At 43.1% G+C, this 22,501-nt stretch overlaps 1 protein-coding gene across 4 annotated transcripts in view; it reads left to right on the forward strand.

Moving 5' to 3' along the window:
* Nucleotides 1-2: 2 nt before the first annotated feature.
* The window catches only part of SORCS1 (sortilin-related VPS10 domain containing receptor 1), a 675,554-nt gene continuing 653,055 nt past the window's right edge, over nt 3-22,501 (forward strand). Inside the window, exon 1 of one of the 4 annotated variants that reach the window (XM_006879951.1) lies at nt 3-728. In XM_006879951.1, the coding sequence (XP_006880013.1) occupies nt 171-728 (558 nt within the window). In that variant the 5' untranslated portion in view covers nt 3-170. The remainder of the gene's footprint in view (nt 729-22,501) is intronic. The other 3 variants (XM_006879950.1, XM_006879949.1, XM_006879948.1) reach the window with 3 other exon arrangements.

Below are 22,501 nucleotides of genomic sequence, written 5' to 3' on the forward strand. Positions count from 1 at the left end.
CCGCACCAGCCCGGCCCGGCCAGCGGCCGCCACCTGCCCGCCGTCGCCTGCCCCGTCGCGGCCCAACTTGCATGGAGTTGGGGTCCTGAGCGCCTGCCCCACGCCGGCCCGCGGAGAGCCCGCGCCGCCCCTCCGGGCCGGGACCCCTCTCCGCTCCTCTCAGCTCCGCAATGGGAAAAGTTGGCGCCGCCGGCGGCTCCCCAGCCCGGCTGAGCGCGCTCCTCGCCGGCGCGGGGCTTCTGGTCCTCTGGGCCCCGGGCGCCTTCGGCGGCGGCTCCTGTTGCCCCCCGCCTCGTCCTGGCTCCTCTCCGCGCTGGGCGCCGACCCCAGGGGAGTCCCCCCATCCGGGACCGCGAAGCCGGGCACCTGCCACGCCCCTACCCTTCCTTCGGCGCCCCCTGTTTGCAGTGGCCCCGGGGGACAGAGCGCTTGCCCTGGAGCGAGCCCGGGGCATCGAGTTGGCCGCAGAGGGTGCTGCGCGCTCGGGCCGGAGGAGACGGAGCGAAGCGGACCCCGAGGGGGCTGCAGGCGGAGAGGGCGCGAGCAGGAATCCCCGGGGAGTGCTGAGGGACGGAGGGCAGCTGGAGCTTGGGACTCTGGAGCGGGATCCCGACAAAGCCACCCGCTTTCGGACGGAGGAGCTGACACTGACCAGCACCACATTTGCGTTGACAGGCGACTCCGCACACAACCAAGCCATGGTCCACTGGTCTGGCCACAACAGCAGCGTGAGTAGACTGGGACTGCGGGCCAGGGGCGGGGGTGCGAAGGGTTAAAGGCGGCTGAAGATCTACTGGAGGAGAAGGGGAGTGGGAATCCGGAGTCTGGGAGATTATGCAAACTCAAATGTGCCCATTTCCCAAGTGTTCCTGTTGGCTCCTAGTAGACCTACTCCCTCCCCAGGTCCCAGTAACACCATCCCCAGTCCTCCCTGGACCCTGAAGAACGCTTCACACTGAGCTCACAAACCCGTATTTCCCGTTTCTTGGGTGACAGTGATGTGCAGAACTGAGCAAGGCAGATGAGGGTTAAAGAATTCTGGACATGGAGGTGAAAGGGTTAAATTTCCAGCCTGCTGACAAGCCTTCAAGTGATTCCCCCCCCCCCCTTTTACTTGCTAGACTTCCTGACGGGGCTCAAATCCAATCCAGAAGGTGAATTTGTAAGCATTTTATTGTATATTTTGTACAGAGCTCCTAACTACTCCTTGTCCACATAAGACGAGAGCTGCAGTGGACAATCTGTGCCCTTGGTGAATTCCTGGTTTCGGGGGACCCAGTGGCTGCCTGCAAGTTGCAGGGCGGAACTCTGCAGCATCTTCTAAACCAGCCCCTGCGAGAGTGTTTTGAGAGCTGGGGCTTTCCTGCCTGTGAATGAGCGGTTGTTCTCAAGCATGCTCAGTCCCAGGGAGATCAGATATAACCCAGTGACAACAATCCCCTGTTTTTCCCACTGTCTGACCTCCTTAGAGAATGGCACACAGAAAAACTCAGCCTTCTCTTTGTGGAGGGAGGAACAGTGATCTCTGGACCACAGGAGGCTTGTAGGACCCGGGAGTCTGTGAGCTCTGACCATTCTGGGAGGGTTTTGGATGGTCAGAAAAAGCCTGCACGTCTGGAGTCTGAGGAAGCTTTTCCAGTTTCCTCTGAGCCTACAAACTTCAGTGAGCTGAAATGGGAAAGAACTAGCTCTAATGGTAATGTCTGAAGACCATGTGAGAGTATGGAAAGTTCTTCAGGTGTCCATAAAGCAGTCAAAAACATTGGGCCCAAAGATGGGTCAAAGGAAGAGGGGTAAAAATGAGTAATAATAATGGTAGAGGCAGGGCTCTCCTCAGGAAATTGACATAGTCTTTGCAAAATGCAAAATCTTTGCATTATTGTGTTGTAATTGCCAAAATCCTTCGCCCTGAAATGCTGTTTCAGAGTGTTGGGCTCATTGTTGTATTTCTTTCATGAAAGATGAGAACATTTTAAAATAATATCTGTTGTTAAGGATTCCTTGGACACAGAAACATAAAGTGTGTTAAGAATTGTGGTGATAGTATCTTGCACTGAGGTCTCTGCCCTGTTTCCCTGCCATTCAGCATTCACGAGCGAGTCTGTGGGTTTAAATGGTTTTCAGGATTCGTTTAATCAAATAATTGAAGCAGATAGTCTTTCCATTCAAGTCCTAGAGACCTGTGCCCTCACTCCCCCTACCTTATCTATCATATCGTTCGTATCATAACCGTGAAAATTAAGCCCCCAATTTGAGCCTGAAGCTTCTTAAATGGATTGAATAACTTTCTTAGAGCTCTAAGTGATTAACTCAAAGCTTATGGCTTTGAGGAGAGATTTTAAACACATCGAACAGGTTAGATCGTGTTGTATCAAGAACCAAAGGACTTTGGGTTCAAACATTTCTGGCTTTTAATGTAATTCAGACCGTAAAATCTCCCTTACCCATTAGACCTCTCCTATAGTTAATCTCTGGAGAGATCTTGGAAAGAGTGAGAAAAGTGAAAGCACATCTTTGGCAAATCTGAAACTTCATTTAAGAAATGGCACCATGTGTTGCACTGCCAGGGCCCCTCCTTTTCCCTTTGAATGATACAAGCCCTGCACACAGATTACAATGAGGACTTGGGTGAGTAAAACGCTGAGGCTTCTAAGATATGGAAAGATTAAATAGAGGTGAGTGTTAAAGGTATGGGCACTCAGATTATGTTAACTAATGAGTCCTTGAACCCGCACATCCCGTAAGGACACCTCTGACCCCACACCACTCATATACAAACTGTTATTTCAGTTTAATTTCCTTCACCTCTTGCCCTCAACTCTGTACATGCAGAGGTAGCCCTAGTGGTAAAGAGCTGAACTGCCAACTTGAAGGTACGTGGTTCGAATCCACCAGCTGTTTCAGAGTAGAAAGATGAGTTGATAGATGGATGTATGGACAGTCTCTTCCTGTGTGATTTCTTGCCTCTGAAAACCTGCTCGAGAGTCAACTGTGGCTTGGTTCCGACTGGGCGTACCATACCACACACCACTGCCACAGCATATGCATACAGATCGTAGAAGAAGAGAAATTGTCGTCATGGGCTGGTCCTCCAAAATAAAGCTAACCCTGCTGCTTATATAGTTTAAAATATTGTGTAAGGATAGGGAGACAGAAAAAAAAAAAAACCACCCACAACGTTGGACAATTCTATGACTTGGAAAATGGGGCCCAGACTCTTCTCCTGGGTCTGTATTTTTGTGATGGGAACTTTGGAAAGTTGATGGCACTCTCAGTGTGAATTTCTTCACCTCTACAGTGGGAAAGTTCATGGCTGTGCGATGAATTGCAGAGAAGTTCATAGGTTAATGTTTTGTGATCCATTTGTTTGGCATACTCATTTGACACCCCCTCATTCTTCTCCAAAGTAGTCAGTCCACTACTCTATACCTGGGGACAAGATTGGGGCTCCCACCTTTTCCCGTCTAGTTGTCCTCCCTCATAAAACCACCCCCAGGCCCACCAGTACCTTCAGCTGTTCCCATCCTCTGAACCTGTCCCACCTGGAGCTTGAAAACCTTTGCTGTGAAAGGCCTCTGATTACAATATCACCTACATTAAAGGTGCAAATTGTATGATAATTATAGGCTGCCTGTCAAGTTTCTGCGGGATTCTGGATGGTTCTTCTCACCCCCTTCCCCTTCCACCCTCCCCCCCACAGTCGGCTGTTGGACTTGTGCAGTTCTATAAAGACATGCCTGCCTCCTCAGCCGTGGGTGTGATATGATTCCTCTTCCTGCAGTCGGCTTGATGGGAATGGTGGCTAGAGTTGGTGGAACACCTGGGGGGATCTTTTGGCATGAAAGGTGCTGGGTATGAATCATTTGTCATGAGCCTGGTGTCATATGCAAGAACATATTGTTCTTACCCTACTCATCTGAGACATGCTGTGTCCTGATCTAAATTTATAGTCTTGGTGTGTTAAAAGATACATTTGCCTCTCTGTGTGTATATGCGTATGTATGTTTATTTCTTATTTCCATGGAGTTTTTAAGGTGCACATTGATGAAGCCTTTCAGAATGCCAGCTAGGTAGGTGGTAAGTGTTAATAGCTCCTTCGTGTATTTTTTTCTCTAAGGTTGACTTGAATAATTCAGTTCACTATCCTGTCCCTTTTCTCTTTGGCAAAAGCATTATAAGAGTTGCTAACAGAAGGTTTCACTTCAATTTTTTTTTTCACATTTGTATCTTTATTAAAAAGTGTCTGATGGAATTCTAAGTAATTTTCTACCTTTAGGTGTTCTGAGACTTGACACTAGTCATCAAATTTCGGGGAGTAAGCTGTGTCCTGGTTTGGGTATGATTTTTGTTAAGTGCCTTCATTAAAAAAAAAAAATAATCTCGCAAACTTTTGTTGTGACTAGTGGTAAGGAGTTTTGCTGTCAACCCCAAAGTAAAGGGTTCAAATATATCAGCTACTGTGAAGGAGAGAGGTAGGCACTTTGCTCTTGTGCAATTTAAAGCCTCAGTAAAGTCAGTAGAGTCGATTCCAATTCAGCAGCACATATCAAAAACAGTATTGGGATTCTAAGGAGGTCTGTTGATCCATATAACATAGGATACTGCTAATCAAAAGGTCAGAGGTTCGAATCCACCAGCCTCTCCTTGGGATAAAGATAGGCAGTCTGCTCTCCTAAATATTTACAGAAACCTGTTGGAGGGTCTTTGCACTAGAATTGAATAGATGGAACAATTATTGACTCTTAACCAGCTGTTTCAACCACTGCCAACCTCCCAAGTAACAGGACATAGAGGTGGGAATCTACTTCAAAGATTTACAGCCTTGGAAACCCTATGAAGCAGTTCTAGTCTGTCCTGTAGAATCCCTGTGAATCAAAAGTGGCTGGACATTGATGGCTGTGGGCGTCTTCATTTACGGAGATGGAAACTAAGACTCTTTAAAGGCTCCATGACTTGCCAAGAGGATACAAGAAGTTGTAAAGGCAAAGGAGGGCCTAGAACTTAGATTGATCTGACCCCAAAAGCCCACGGAGTGATTTGTGGTATAGTCTTTCAGGTAGAAGAGGAAATCCTTTTGGAATCTGTTACAAATAATCGTATCATGGGTCAGTTTCAGAAGATGGCAAGAGGAGGGTATAGTATACACTTAGGACGGAGCTCCGTCTCCCTGTATAAAAGAAAGGTCTTTAACGTGTACCTGTCATATGCACGCCTTACCTTAAGTAGTGATTTACTTGTTCTCTCACCCACCTACCTCTCCGTCTTTTCGGAGACATGGAAACAGCTCCTGGTGATTCATTGAACATGAGGTAACCTGCAGTCATTCAGCTTTCAGATCTGTTGTTCTTCCGTAACAGATTCTTTTTCTGAGTCGATGACAAAGTCTTATTGTATGGAGAGGTTGGATATCAACACAACTTGGTGATACATTTTGATATAACGGTTGTTGGTGATTTTTTTTTTAAAGTAAGATGATAAAATATTTTTGCTTTCTCTAGCAAGCCCACACAATTATCTTTCTGCTGGTGTTTCACGCTATTAGCAAATCCAAGTGTGCTGTGGCAGGAGGGAGAAACTGGCTTTGGAAATAGAACTGAGTTGTAATCAGAACTCTTCTGAGCACTGTGTAGCTTTGAGCAGGGGACTTAATGGGGTAGAGCCTCATTTTCCTCATCGGAGGACATAGTTCTTGGGGAAGGGTGTCTTGATTGATCAGCGAAGGTTATACCTAGGAAAATTCACAGCAAGATGGATTGGCACAGGGCCTTCGACAGTGGATTTAAGCACATCCCGGATTAGCAAGAGGGTATGGGATCGGGCCAGGTTTCTTGCCTGTTGCACATAGCATCACTGTACGTCAAAACTGACTCGACAGAACCTAGTGACAAGATCGTGCCAAGTGCCTGGTATACAGGCAACGCTGAGGAAATGAGAGTTCTTGAGTTCGCTTGAAGGAGAAGTTCCCAGATGGAACTCGAGAATCCAAGGTTCCAGCCTGAGGGAGTGTAGGAAACTTTGGTGTGTGCTCGTGAGTTTTGTTGTTTGGTGCCGGCAAGTTGTGTTTGTTCTCTATGTAGTCATAGCTGTTCAGATGTTACTGTATCACTTTCATCCTCGGTAAAATGATGCTGATAAACTGGGAGATTACTAGAATCCTTTCTAGCTTGAAAGTAGTACATAATACCGTGATTATAAAATAGGACAGACATGGGGAGTTGAGGCGAGAATGGGAAAAGAGTGGACAGATACTACTACCTTAGATCCTATGAGAGGAAGAACTGTGAAAGGAATATCAAGTGTTACACGTGTGATCGTTGTCCGGAACAAGGGGTGCCTCGTGGGGAGGGCTGGAGGGCAGTGGGGAGGGTGGAAGACAATGTGCCACAATGAAAAATAAGGAAAATGTTAAAAAAATGTAAAGTCGATATTGTGCACCTGCTGCGTTTAGTGGGACTGTGGTGGCATGTTCACAGGGCGTTGTGCTGTTCACCCAAAGGCAGTACCTTCTGGAAGTCTGACTCAGGCAGCAGATTCTGGGGAGAAAGAGGACCAGTCTCCTCCAGTGTGATTTCCAGCCTCTCAGAACCGGCTGGGGTTCAGCGATGAGCCGATACCCACCTGATGGCAGTGAGAGTTGAATGAGACTATATTTAAATGCACTGATGGTACTGGGGACAAAGAGGCAATAAACAGTACCCTTGACCTGCAGAGAACAAGCTTTGTATTTCACATGACTCCCATAGTGCATGTGCATATTATTTATAGGAAGCCTAGAAATATTAGGACCAAATTAGCTTCTATTTGAATGTGAGTGTATAGAATTGGAATAAAACATAGTTTATTATGTCTCTTGTATCTCATCATCATGTTAATGATCTTGTTTTCTTTGAACAGATATAAAAAACTGATCCAAGATTGGAATATGTAGGTCTCTTAGATATTTAGGGCCATTTCTAGAATGAATTAATAGGATTGTTAATGCTTGAGTCTTTAAAAAAAAAGAAAAGGGGGCCCTAGAAAGTCCAAGGCTTTTGAAACTCCAGAGGTATATGAAATCAGACAGAATCATCTAATTTACTTGCTAGAGGAAATAATTGCATTGAAGAGGTGGTTACCATGTGCCAGCACTATATTAAGAACTATACCTTAGATATAATATTTTAATTTTACCAGCATTTATTGAATTTCCAGTATGCATCAGGCACTGGTGTGGGGATATGTACATGGAGTGGTGGGCAAAGGTAAAATCCAAAAGGTAAAACAAAACGAAATCCTTGCTCTCAGAACTCAGCCTTGAAGACACATCGTCCCCAGAGAGCAGCAGAAGATAGGTATTCTTGGTAAGGCCCAGGTTGATGTTGGACCTCAAAGTGGAGTGGACATTTTAGGTGAATTTTAAAAAAGAGATAGAAATTTTGTTGTTAAGTGCTGTCGAGTCACAGGTGCCTCAATCATAGCAACCCTATCAACGAAAAACCTGAACACTTGGATAATTTTCATCCTTTCTCCAGGTTCATAGGCAAGCTATTATGGAAGTGGATGCCACTCCTGCTTCCAGGCTTGTTTTAATCTGGGAGCTCCATCAAACACTGTCCACCATGGGTAAGCATTATAGCGTTTGACACATCAGTGTCAGTGTTCAGCTTCACAAATGGATATTTTGAGCACAAAAGGTAGCATGGATAACAGTTGAGAGTTGTTATTATTATGTGCCATCAATTGGAACCAACTCACAGCTGACCCTCCAGTGGCTTTCAGAGGCTTTCAATTGCACAGGAGGAGATTTCCCATCTTTCTTTTGTGGAACAGTTGGTGGATTTGAACCACATGACTTTTGATTGGTAACACAACTCCTTAAACTAAACACTAGAGCGCCCTTTAAACAAACAAACAAACAAACAAATAAACAAACAAACAAAATGTCTCAGTCTTTAGTAGGTTTGTGTATACTATGCTCAACACAAAGTAAAAACTTGCACAGTCACTTACAGACATAAATACCCTCATTTGCACATTTTGTTTCATTTTTTTACGTTGACATTTCCCAGACTCACAGTTTGCACAAAAGGACTTTGTTTGTTTGAATTCTTGGTCAAAAATATCACTGGCTGGGCTGCTTAGAGGATAAATTAATTTGTCTACCTGCCAGCTTATGTTAGGTCACTAAGCACTTGTAAAATATTTGTCCTGTCATTGTGTGTGTCTCAATTCCTCTTCCTCAGCTCTGGCTAGAAGGTGTGGAGAATACACCTGTGTCTGTGGGTAAAGACTTTGTTTGAAAACACAGCACGGTCCCTGCAGTGGCCACAGGAGGATGAGAGAGGAGGGCTGGGTCAATATGGAGAGGATTGAGGCTGTGCAGAGCTTGTAGGGATCACTCCTGAAGAGCCAGGCTTTGCTCATATAGCTAAATACGGTAGGTGAGTGAGTGGTTGGCAAGAAACAGGGAGATTCTCACTGTGGAAGGTTTAAAGAGAACAGAGCCTATTCCAGAATGTAGGTGGTGGTTACGTGCTGTGGAGTTGAGTACGACTCATAGCAACCCTGTAAACAACAGATCTGACCTCTGTCTTATCCGGCAACCATCCTTCACATCCTCAACATGCTTGTGTCGTTGTTGCTTACAGACACTCCTCTGGCCCTCCACATTCCCTCCACATTTCCAGTCATGGTGTCCCTTTCCAAGGAATAGCTTCTCCTGACAACACGTTCTGGGTATGTGAGCAGAAGCTTCATCATCTTTGCCTTCAGGGAAGACGCAGGTTGCACTTTGTGATTTTATGAGTAACCCACCATGCCATTTCGCGTGTGCGTGGACTGTGTTGTGTACATTTCTGTAGCACTGCGTCCTGGTATGTTGCCTTAAATGTGTTAGAATCCTTTTCCACTTCCAAACTGCTTCTGTTTGCAAACATTGGAAAACCACTTCTGTTAATCCTCTCCAAAATCATATGAGGCAAGAAAGACAAACACCATTATCAACATTAGTTCACAGGGAAAACTGTGGAAATTGTGGGGTGATTTTTGTTTGTTTGTTTTTAAATTGGTTCATGGATGAAGAGCGTCAAAATGTCTCGTCATGTTGTAAGATTGATTCTTAGTTTTGCCCTTTGTTCTCTTGTCCCAAGAGCTAGAGGTAGAACACAGGGATGGCATCGTCTTATGTTGTGATAGCCACGAGAAGTGTACACCTGTATCCATTCTGTTTCCTATTGTGCGTCCTGAGTGTGCAGCCCTTGACCCATAACTTGACCAGTAATTCAGATTGTTGGTCCTGAGCGTCAGAGCAATTGCCTCAACAAAAAGTTATGCCTGATGCAGCATTTCCACCCGTAGCAAGTGACCTTAAGGAGAGACAGTGGGATTTTCTAGAAGTGAATTCCCAATTGTGACCTGTCTGCCTAAATTTTATGTGTACTTTAGAGAGAAAAATCATTCGTGACCAGGTTATGAGAGCAGAGAGCTGGAGGGGAAGAGACTCGAGCCACCTTTCCTCAAATTGGCCTTGTGCAGAATAAGTCTGGTTTGAAAAATACTGATGTTGCTTCAGTCAACATCAAAGGTTGACTGACTTATCAACCTTTAGGACCCACAATAGTCAACCTGAAGGACATGTAAGTAGCACTTGTTGGTGCTATTGGATTCTAATATGCTAAAATCTTGTCATTGAGTCACCAGCTGCTGCCTTGTCCTATTTTGTCAAGCATTGGAGGCTGGGGCCTTCTTATAAGGCACCAGGGACAGTTGTCTGGATGTAGCAATTTAGTGAGCATTTTCTATCATTTGGACACATTAATCCCCTTAATCCTCATAAAACCTTTATAAACTCGATATCATTAGTCTTATTCTAAAGTAGTGAAAATGAGCAAGTTCTAAGAAGCTACAGGAACTTGCCAGAAAGTCGCCGAGCTAGGAGGTGGGGGAGTTGGGGATTGACTATTGCCTTCACGGACCCAGAGCTCTTTCTGTCAGATCCCTCTGCTCTGTCATATGAGTTTTGTCTTTGAGTTCCTTTACAGGGGAATCCAGGAGTTCAGTGTGGAGGCTGGTAGGGGAGCTTCTGGATTGAGTGACAATCTCAGGGCTCTAGGTTTCTCAGCATCCTGTTGTCAGGTCTCTGACCTGCTGCACTTGATTTGATAATAAGCTGCTCTGTGGGACAGCCTGATCAAAGCTCTCACCTCCACATCCCCAGGAGGGGCTCACCAGCAGTTATTAAAGTACCGGTGTCTGGTGTCTTGTTTTCCTGGGAGGACGTGTGGGAAGTGCTGTTTGGTTTCTCCCTGCTGACTAATGACCCTTGAGTGACAGTGTGGACAACTGGAACACTTTGTAAAGAAAACTCTAATAAGAATCATGTTATCAGGCAGCCTGCTAATCATGTTATGCCCTGGAGCCATGTTCTTGAGGCCTCTAGTCATCTTGTAGGAACCAGGGTGGCCAGGGCTACTGGGACTCAAAATCCTGGGCCATCTGTCCTTCTACTTGGGAACCCAAAGAAGAGGCTAAAAGTAAAAGGTGTTCCCTCATCGCAGCAGTTTCTACCACACTCTCTTGATTGGCATCATTAAAAGGAAAGGACTATTTTGGGTCTATTCTTTAACCGAGTTTAGAAACCTATTTGCAGCCTCACTTGCACTGTCTTTGTGCTGTATTTTGCTGAACTCATGGAAGGTTTCATAACTGGGCAACCAGGAGCTCTCTTGCTCGTGCTAAGGGCGGTGTTTCTAAAGCAGAAGCTCTAGGGCCTCCCTTTTGATTCACTTAATGGTAGAGCAGAGCCCAAGAACCTTACATTTTACAGGCTCCCTAGGAGATTTATTAAAAGCTGTATATTGTGCTTTGAGTGAAAGTTTGTAGAGAATTGTTACATTTCTCACTCAGCAATTCTGACACACTATGTTTTATGACAAGGATTTCAAGCCCCACCTTGTAATAACACACTTCCCAGTTCCTCTCCCTATCTTTCTCATTTCCACTAATGCATTTATCTTGTCCCTTCTGGATTTCTGAGCTTCGTTCTTGGACAAATGCTGCCCTTTTGGTCTTTCATACTTGATTTTTCTAAAGAGTATACTTAGTCCTGGTCTTATTATCTTCGAGGCCCATATTTCTGGCTGAATGTTGAGACACAGGTCATTTTACTTCTGAATTTGCAGAGTGACAAAGGGCTATCTATATTTCCCCTTACGATCTCTCTCAGAACTGTGAGCCTGCTTTTTTAGGATTTTGAAGTTTGTTTCATATTTCTATTTTTTTTTGTTTTGTTTTGTTTTGTTTTTTTCCCATCAGGTGCATCTTCTGTCTTGATCCCTTTCCAATCTATCAGCATTGTAGCCGGGTACCATCTAGTTTTGCTTATTTCAGGGTGGTAGAGACTGAAGATCATATAATTATTAATCCTTTAGACTAATAGTCTTTAATTTTCCCTCACCAATCTTGGCTGTAAATGAGGAGACACCAAATGCACCTTAGATGAGTGCTTGAAAGCTGCTGTTGCTGTTGTGTACTGTCAAGCCGGAACCGACCCCTAGCTGACCCTCTGGTGAGTTTTCAGAGGCAGTTGATCACGCAGGAGGAGATTGCCCATACTTCTCCCGCAGAGCATTTGATGGGTTTGTACCACGTGCCTTTCGGATTGCAGCACAATGGCCTACCACTCGGCCACCAGAGCTCTCTTGAAAGCTTTTAGGACCCCAGAAAGATTTAGAACATTGTTTTTGTAGATGGTGTTAAGCCATGTGATCTTGTTGTCCCTACTAACTATGGTCTTGAACTTCCAGGCCCAACCACCACTCTTTCTGTCAAGGTGTTTGGTTATGATTAAGCAATGTGCATAGTTTTGCAACCTGTTGATTCTACTCTATAAAACCTACCAACCCACTACCGTCAAGTTGGTTCTGACTCATAGTGACCCTCCATTGGGTTTCCAAGGCTGAAAATATTCATGGCAGGAGGCGAGTAAGCTTTTATCTGTGGAGTGACTCACGAATTTGTACTCCTAGCCTTGCAGTGAGCAGTCTGATATGTTGTGTGCACTACACTTGTAGGGCTTCTTGCTCTACTATATACCTGAGTCTATTTACAGCACACACAGGTACATTTATTGTTGTTACATGCCATTGAGTCACTTGCGACTCATAGCAACCCTATGTATAATAACCCTGAAACCTGCTCTGTCCTGTGCCAACATTACTGTCTCTGACACACCTACCCTTATTACCCCAGTAACTACATAAATTCATTTCATTGATGGTCTTCCTCTCTTTCTCCGTCCCTCCACTCTTCCAAGCATGATGTCCCTTTCTAAGAACTGGTCCCTTCTTGTAGCATGCCCAAAGTATGTCAGACGAAGCTTCAGAATCCTCGCATCCAAGGAGCAGCCTAGTTTCACCCTCTCTAGGAGGAACTTCCTTGTTCTCCTAGCAGTCAGTCCATAGTATATTCAGCACTCTTTTCCAGTACCACAGCTCACAGGCATCAATTCTATCATCCCTCATCACTGTCCAGATCTCTGAGACATAGAAAGCAATTGTGAAGACTGTGGCCTAAATCAGGCTCACCTTCGTCTCCAGACTGATGTTGTTGCTTTTCAGTATTCTGGAGAGGTCTCCGACAGCCGACTTTCAAATTAATCTTTTGATTTCCTTGCTGCTGGTACCAAGAGTGTTGATTGTAGAGCCAAGCAAACTAAAACATATGTGGAAATTTCATTGGTCCAAACTCTCTGGTTGTGGATGTGACCTTGTTTATCCTACCTGTTGGATTATTCCCTTGGACAGTCTTAATTATTTGTTACTGAGTTGATTCTATCTAACGTGGTGATGGTGATCCAGTGAATGTCAGGGTAGAGCTATGCTCCGTAGGATTTCCCCTGGATGATTTTTTCCAGAAATAGATTGATAGGCTTTCTTCAGAGGTACCCCTAGATGAACTTAAAGTTCCCAGGATGATTTGCATCACAAGTAACTCCAGGAAAATTGTTTTCCAAGGATTGACATTTGAAATTTTTGCATGTCTAGAGCCTTTATAAAATCTACAAAAATTAAAATGTCTGCAATATTTTGCATTGGTGTGCTTTATTTTTACCCCTATCGAGAGCTGAAGTCCACAACTTTTGTCAACTCTAGAATGGAAACTTTACATGCATAGATAAACACCCCCGTGAGATCAGAGTGAACATGACATGGGTCAACATCTCCTCCTCAAGCCAGAGGTAGAAATTTCTTTCAAATCAGGGCAGGTCTATCATTGAACACATTCTAGGAACTGTTCTTGGCGGTCCACAACCACGGGCAAGGTGCCTTTTTATTAGCTAAAAGCATGCATGACTTAAATATAACACAGTGTTGAGTGGTTGGATTCCTCTATCTGCCTTCTACTGTGTGAATGTGAGCAACAAATTTGTACCTTGGTGCCTTTGTTTCCCTATCTGTAAAATGAGGATAATGATAAAAGTCATTGCTTGCAGGTAAAGAAGATAATTGATAGGAAAGTACTGAAAGTGGTATCTGACAGTATAGTCGTAAGCAGTTCGATTTAGCTGTTACTATTGTTTTTTTATGGTTATTATTGTTTGTTATTGCTGTCATTATATTGTTAATGCTACTAATGTTTAAGTGTGATCTATTAAAACACAAGCTTTTAGTCTGTTACTCATGTTTTTACTCCTGTTTCCTTCACACCATTTTAATTCTTTTTTAAATATGTATTAAGGTGGGGCTGTGACTGACTTCTCTTGGCTCCCTTCTCTTAGTACCACTGGGTATTTGTACATCGTAAGAACTTATTAAATATTTGCCATTTTATTTGTAGTTTCCTTGGGGGAAACAGACTTTTCATATGACATAAACGATCGGTAACCTTGCACATGTATGCTGTAAAAGACAAATTATGTATTTCTTGAATTGGATAACTTTCCACAAAATACTAGAGGAAAAACAAAGCCAAACAGATTGCAAACTAATGCAACATACGTCCTTGAGGGCAGAAATATTTCTCTTTTGTTGTTCACTAATATATCCCATGTTCTCCAGAATTGTACCTGGGACATAATAGAAGCAGAGATTTTATATATACATATATGTGTGTGTGTGTGTGTGTGTGTATATATATATATATATATGTTTACTATGAAATTCTACTTTGGTAGAAAAAAAATAAAGCGTATAATTATGAAACCCAGTAAAGATAGTGATCCCCACTATTTATGTGTGATTATGACTGAAGGTTAGAATCATAGGTGAGGCTTTGGGGTTTTTTTTAGGGACATAGGCTTTTAATTGTTGCCAAGTAAATGCACATTTTGAAAATTCTTTTTAAAAGTTATTTGAAAAAGGAGGAAAAAATAGAGATAACTTGTGACCTTGGCTTCATTAGAAACGAAACCCAGACAACTAAAGTAGACAGAGAATCCACATTCAAGTTGTCTGCTTTGTTTTCAGTCACATTGTTGGGTGAGAGAAGCATTGCCCAGGATTTTTGCAAAACAGCGAGAGAAGGGCTCTGTGTGTCTCGAGCTGAAGAGCAGCAGGTGCTATCAGACTTTTTGTTTAGGATCCGCTTTGTTGATTTCAGAGAGAAAGAAAACTGGAGACAATTTTACCTCCCTGACTGCACCTCCAGGAAATTCTGGTGACCTCTCATCCTCAGTAAATGAGCATGTATTTTCATTTATACATTCTTACATTGATCAAACATGCAATCAGGATGCATTGATAGTCACTGCTGATTTGAATGTGAAAATTGGAAACAAAAAAGGATTCATATTTAGAAAATATGGCTTGTTGATGATAATTACACCAGAAATTGAACGACATAATTGTTTCCAAGCCCATGACTGATTCATTGGAAATACTGCTTTTTAGCAACTTAAATGGCAGATGTACACATGGATCTTGCCAGATGGGGTACACGGAATCAATCTGACTACAGTTGTAGAAAGAGAAGATGGAGAAGCACTATATCATCTGTTAAAACAAAACCAGGGGCTGACTGTGGAACCGACCATCCATCAGTTACTCTTATGCAAGTTCAAGCTGAAGCTGAAGAAAGTGAAAACACCTATAGAACCAGAGTGCACCTGTGAGTATGTCCCAACAAAATTGAAAAATCATTTCAAGAGTGTAACTTCACAGAGAGCTGTGGAAGAGTTACAGAGAATAATAGACCATTTCATTCATAACTCTACACCGCTAGTAATAACAAACAACGATAAACAAGTTGATACAGGGTCAGAAAAGAATAAGAACACACCTGGCTAAGTTAAAGGGACTATACCAAAGTTAATACGTGTAAAGACTAGATTTGACTTCTTGATCACCGGTAACTGAAGACGGGCTGCCGTTAAGGACTATATACGTGAAGAAAATTGAAGACTGTTGAAAGGCAGGACAGATACATGCACACTCATGCTCAGTGTAGCATTAACTACAGAAACAAAGGAATGGACCACCTCGTGCGTGTTGAGGGATGGAATGGTTGGCGCATCTACACCAGGGAAGGGAATACTGGACTATACTAAAGGATAATGGAGAACCTGAGAAATGCGGCATAAGGTGGATGATTCTAGGAGACAGTCCACTGAGTGAAATCAGTCGATCACAAAGGACAAATAGTGTATGAGCTCATTTTGAAAATCTAAAGAAAGATTTTTACATGGAGAGAAATGTTCTTGGATGGATACCACAAGTAGGAAAAATAGGAGAGGAGAGTTAAAAGCCAGTGAGTAGATACTCTCTCAACTCTGCTTGCCGTCAAGTTGGAACTGACTCATAGTTGACCCTCCAGTGGGTTTCCCAGGCCATAAATTGCATGGGAGGAGATGGGTGGTCTTTAGATTAGCAGTGCAACTCCCTCTGGACTACAACATATTTTATAAACCTGATAGAACAGGAAGAAAATATAAAAGTGGATGTCAGGATAGACTCTGAAATTTTCTCCTGAATAAAGCAAGTGGAAACAAAAAAATGATTATGTAAAAGAGCTTAAAAGATCTTAAAGGACAGTTTAAGAAGACAAAGTAAAATTAAGTAATGCAAGCTAAAGTACTGAAGAGCAACGGTGTGTTTCTGGAGACTACGGTGCATAAGGTACAGGCCATGGTCTTTGCAATCATTTGTTTTGCATCAGAGAGCTGGACAATGACCAGGGAGGATAGAAGGAGAATTGATGCTTTTGAGCTTTGGTGTTAGAGAAGAGTGGTGAGGGTACCATGGACTGCTAAGAAAACAAATAGATCCATCCTGGAGAGGTTAAACTGGGCTGCTCCTTGGAGGCAAGGATTCTGAGACTTCGTCTGAACAGACTTTGGACATGTTGTAAGGAGAGACCAGTCCTTGGAGAAGGACATCATGCTTTGGAGGGTGGGGGGCAGGCACAGGAGGGGAAGGCCCTCTGAGAGGTGGATTGATTCGGTGACTGGGGCAGTCGGGTTGAGTGTGTTGGAGACAGTGAGATTGGCACAGGACAGAGCTGAGTTTAGAGCTGTTGTGCATAGGGTCGCTATGAGTCGCAAGCGATTCGAAGGCACACAACAACAACAACAACAACAACAACAACACACAAAAAACTTAGAGTTAAAAAACCAGAAAGGAGGATTACCCTTGGCTATTCTAAAGCTGAAAAAAGCTGAGAGAGAGAGAAAAAAAAATAATCCATTTGCAAACTATATGAAGGGTCTCCCTTTGGGTGTCTTTTTAGGAAGGGGGAAAGACATTACGTGTAAAAAGACACTGTACTGGAAAAGGTGGAGAGTGAATAGAAGATAGGAAGACTCTCAACCAGTTGGATTTACACAGTGGCTGTGTAAATGGATCCACGCACAGAAGAGATGGTAGGGATGATGCAGTCTGTTGTTCTTCGGGTATATGAGTCAACGTGGACTGAATGGCACTTAACAACAGCCACATAGACAATCTGTTGCAAGACAGGGGAACATGAAAAGAATACTTGGTTACTTTACCTAAAATAATTTCTTCACATTCAACCATGTTGTTGTTGTTTTTGTGTACTGTAGAGTCAGAACCGACCCGCAGCTGACCCTCCAGCAGGTTAACGGAGACAGTTAATCTCACAAGGAGATTGCCCATCCTTCTCCTGCAGAGCAGCTGGTGGCCTCGAACTGCATGTCTTTGGGATTGCAGCACAGCTTCTTACCACTCGTCCCCTGGAACTCCCTTCAACCATTTTACGAGGTAGCATATGATCAAGAACCAGTTGTCCAGAAGGAAGATGTTTAAGGTGCACTGAAAGGCATTGGTGAAAATGAAACTCCAGGAATTGACAGAATACCAACTGAGATAGTTCAAGAGATGTGAGCAAACGTGGAAGCACTCCCTGACCTTTACTAAGAAGGGGATGAACATTCGTGCCCATTTCATAGAAGGGTGATTCAACAGATGCTAGTAGAAGTTATTAAAACACTAATACCACATGTAAGTAAACTTTCGCTTAAGATTTTGCTGAAGATAATGAAGAAATTTGCTTGAATTTTGCTGAAGATAATGAAAAATATGGTTGTAGTAACACAGTAGCAGGGTCTGCCCAAAATTCAGACAAAATTCAGAAATTAATGTAGAATGGAGGAGATAATTTCAGATGTCACAGATTTTTTACTAAAAGAAGATGATAATCAGAAAAATGTCTACTTGTGTTTTATCATCTGTGCAAAGACATTCAACTATGGGGATCATAATAAACTACAGAGAATATGTTGAAGAATAGGGATTCCAAAACCATAATTGTGTTCCTCAGAAACCTATACAGTGAGTAAAGGACAGTCATGCTAACACAGCGTGTGAATTCTTCACAGTTTAAAATCGGGACAGTTATATGTCAGTGTTGTATACTTCCACCATAGTTATTCATTATGTTTTCTGAGAAAATGATTCAGGACGCTGAACTACATGACAAGAATGTTGTGTCAGGATTGGAGGAAGATTCATTAACAACCCTTCGTTACTAAAAGTGAGCATTTGAAGCACTTTCTAATGAAGACTTCAGCCTTCAATGTGGATTGCACTTCAACATAAAGTTCCTCACAACTGAACTAATAAAATAGAGAAAGTTGTCAAGAGTTTCATTTTACTTGAGTCTACAATTCACACCCTTTAAAAGCAGCATTCAAGAATTCAAATCACATATTGTATTGGGTAAACTGGTAGAAACAAACAAACAAACAAACAAACAAACAAAACAAAAACCAAACCAAAACCCCAAAACACAACTGTGTAAGGTGTTAGAAAGGAAAGACTTTGAGGATCCAAAGCATGATATTTTCAGTTGCCTTAAATGTATTTGAAAGCTGGACAATGAATGAGAAATTCTGAAAAGCACTGAAGCTTTTTCATTGCCACATTGGCAAAGAATCCAGTGGACTGCCAAAAGAACAAGCAAACAAGCAAATCTGTCTTGAAAATAGTAGAGCTAGAATGCTCCTTATGAGCTAGATGGTAAGACTTTATCTTAAGTACTTTGTGTGTGTAAACAGGAGATACCATTCTCTGGACAGTGACATGATGCTTGGGAAGGTATTAACTCTCTAACCCTCTTTGCCTTGAAGTTGCAACTGATTAGTAACTGACGGCTCCAGTGGGTTTCAGAGGCTGTAAATCAGGTGAGAGGAGATTCCATGAAACTACTAGTAAATATGAACCACCAAAGAGGTGTCATCTTTGGATTTACAGCCTTTGTGGGAAAGGGTCTTGCTCGCCAGGCCACAAAAGCTCTCTGGGTAAAGTAAATTCAACTCATTGCTGTCAAGTCAGAACCAAGTCACGTTGGTTCATGTGAGAGGAGGTTGCCCAAGGATCACCAAAAAAAGAGGAAGACTTCGAACAACCTAACAAGAATATATTTCAGGATTGATCTGAGACTCTTTCTCAATCTTGATTTCATTTCTATATCTATACCTTTTCAACCTATATGCAGAACAGATTATCCGGGAGGCTGGGCTCTATGAGGAGAAATGTGAGGTCAAGATTGGTGGACGATTTATCAACAGTCTGCGTTATGCAGATGACACAACCCTGCTTGCTGAAACTGAAGAGGACCTGAAGCGCCTACTGCAGAGTGTCAAGGACTGCAGCCTACAATATGGATTGAGGCTCAATGTCAAGAAGACAAAGATTCTCACCACTGGACCAATTGGCAGCATCAGGATGGATGGTGAAGAGATTGAGATTGTACACAGCTTTAGTTTGCTTGGCTCCATAGTCAACAGTCTTGGCACCAGCAGCCAGGAAATGAAAAGGCACATTGCAATGGGGAAAGTCTGCTGTTAGGGACCTCTCCAAAGTGCTGAAGAGCAATAGTGTCTCTTTGGAGACTAAGGTGCGTCTGATACAGGCCATGGTCTTTGCAATCACCTGTTATGCATCAGAGAGTTGGACAATGACCAGGGAGGATAGAAGGAGAATTGATGCCTTTGAGCTGTGGTGCTAGAGAAGAGTATTGAGAATACCATGGACTGCTAGGAAAACAAACAGATTTGTCCTGGAAAGGGTTAAACCGGGTGGCTCCTTGTAGGCAAGGATTCTGAGGCTCCGTCTAACATACTTTGGACATGTTGTGAGGAGAGACCAGTCCTTGGAGAGGGACATCATGATTGGGAGGGTGGAGGGACAGCTCAGGAGAAGAAGGCCCTCTATGAGGTGGATCAATTCAGAGATTAGGAGAGTTGGCATGGGTGTGTCGGAGACAGTGCGATTGGCACAGGACAGAGTGGAGTTTAGGGCTGTTGTACATAGGGTCGCTGTGAGTTGCAGGCGACTCGACGGCATATAGCAACAACATATCATATCTTACATATGAATGCAAACTTCAGTATTTCCACATTGTGCACTTGTACACATTCATATTACAGAGACCTAAGACCTCATGTACAAAATTAAAGTCACTGCTATTAATAGCTCCAGTAGCTTAGTGGTAAAGAACAGTACTGCCAACCTACAGGCTTGAAGTTCGGATCCACCAAGCTCTCCAGTGGAGAAAGATGTCCAGTCTCCATCTCTGTAGTTAACTTTCTCTGAAAATCCAATGGAAAGCCAGCTATGGATTGGTTTGGACTTGATGGTACCTAACAACAACAACAGGTCAATAGCTAGCCATCAGATAGGCTTATATAAGTATTACGAATGTTCTTGTTGAATGTATGAGTTGAATGGAATATGATGTCTTGAACGTGGACAGAGAGAAACAAAGATGAGACAGAGATGGACAGGGAGAAATAAAGATGGAGGACAAAGAGAGGGGAGTGAGGAAGACAGTGATGAAAACATGATAGAGGCAGAGAAGGGAGCAAGAGAGCAGAAGCCGATTGTAATAGGAGAAAAGACAAACCATAATAAGGGAATAGCAGCTTGAGAGGGAGAAACAGACGGAGAGACAAAATGACCAGATTACAGAAAGAAGAGTAATTAAGAGGGGAGAATTTTACATTCTTTAGTTCCTAAAGTACAGAAAAGACCTAGAGTGGGACTGTTCTAACTGACTGTCTCCTCCTGCTGGAGCTGCTTGGCTTCCCTGGCCTTTTGCTGTTGGGTGTTGCACCTGCACGTGTTGCTGACGGAGGCAGCCATTCCTGCTCCTGTAATGGTTTGAGAACCGCCTTTGCTTAGCTGCATGTGGGCTGGAACGGGTATGTGGAACATTTCGGCATTTTCCAGGATCTCTTAAGAGTAATTTCCCTTGGAAAGTAGGACTGAGGGTCTGGGTAGTGGCAGAGCAACTTCTAACCTTGCTTTTTCCTACTCATCTGCACGAGTTTGAATTTTTACTGTAGGTATGCATTTCTTTAATAATAAAAATACTAAAACATATTTTAAGTGACGCTTGTGTCAGCACTGTGCTAAGTGCCACGAATGCAAAGCTGAATAAGACCTGATCTTTAGCCTCAAGGGTGCATATTCTGGTGGAAATAGACACATAAACAGATAAATTGCAATTTAGTGTGATAAGTGCACAATAGAGGTAATAGAGTTCTGTGCCAAGTGCTGTGGGAGCAAAGGAAGAAAAGTTTTGTCTGAGAGTAGGAGGTATAGCTTTAAACTGAAGTGGCCTTAAAGCTGGGCCTTTAGACAGGATTTGGACTTTTCTAGACACAATAAGTCTGGATAGGAGGAAAGATTCCCTGTAGCTCAGACGTTGGGTCATCTTACGTTGTTAGCACGATCAACCGGCTATAACCAGTATGCTCTCTCTTTGTGCTTTTATCATCCCAGTGCCCAGCATATCTGCAACTAAGGCTAAGAGTGTTTTGAAACAGTAGATTAGACCCTGTGCATCTCAGAGGGCAGAAATATATTAAGTTTTAGGGCTCAATTACATAAAAACCTTCATAAATCTGAATTTTCCAAAGAGAGGAATTTTTCAGCATAGTTTGTACACATGTGCACATATATACATATTCTCTCGCACTCACAATTTAAAAGTCTTTCTCTTCTGTTCATCAGCTTTTTATTTCAACAGCCTGATTTAAGAGTATATTTAGGATTTAGACTGCCAGCCTCAAGATGTGTGATTCAGATCTACCAGCTGCTCTACAGGAGAAAGATGCGTAGTCTCCTCCTGTGTGATTTCTTGTTGTTGATTGTCTTCGAGTCGAGCACGACTCATAGCGACCCTATGAACAAAAGGCCTGAAGCCCCTCTACAACTATCGACATTTATCCAAGTTCATAGAGTTTCCAGAGGCGTGTTGTTTAGGAAGTGGATGCCACTCCTGCTTCTACCTCTGAAAACCCACTGGAGGGTAAGCTATGGGTTAGTTCCAACTAGATGTTATACAACAACAACAACAGCAGTCGATGAGATAATTTGGAATTTTTGTCTCCAATGGGAGACATACATGGTTTGGGAATGAGCTTCTGAGATGATGTGAAATGTGCCCTGAAACTCAGGTAAATCCCTCTCCCAGAAGCTTGCTCCCAGTCACCCAAGCAGCTCTGCTTTAATTACTGTATGAGTTTCTTCTTAATGCTCATCTGACTTCCATTCAGATTTTAGGAGAAGGGGATAGATTTATTTGCCTTAAAAGCTCATCACCATTATATCATCAGCCTTTCCCGTTGCAGTGGAGTTCTGACTCATGCAGCCTCTCCTTTGAGTTTTCAGTTAGTAGCCTTTATTAAATGCAATGGCACCTGGGCTTCCTTTCTAATTACCCTCCAACAAACTCAAACTAACTGCCATTGAGATTGATGTCATCTCATTGTCACCCCCGTATTGGTTTGCCAAGGCTATGAATCTTAAAGGGAGACTCCTCGCCTTTCACTCTTTGAGCTGCCTGTAAGTTCTAACTGCATATGCTTCTAGAGTTTTGCCTAGCAAAACACACTACCAACGTTGCGACCAGAACTCTCTATATGTACCCTACAATTTTCTAAATGTGCATCTTAAAAATAACTGCAAGACTTCCAAAACAATATTGAATAAAAGAGGTGATAGTGGGCATCCTTGCCTAGTTCCTGTTCTTAAAGGGAATGCCTTTAACCTCTCTCCAT

This window comes from Elephantulus edwardii, unplaced genomic scaffold (genome assembly GCF_000299155.1).
Source record: "Elephantulus edwardii isolate Elephantulus edwardi_28Jun2011 unplaced genomic scaffold, EleEdw1.0 scaffold00006, whole genome shotgun sequence".
Classification (NCBI taxonomy): Eukaryota; Metazoa; Chordata; class Mammalia; order Macroscelidea; family Macroscelididae; genus Elephantulus; species Elephantulus edwardii.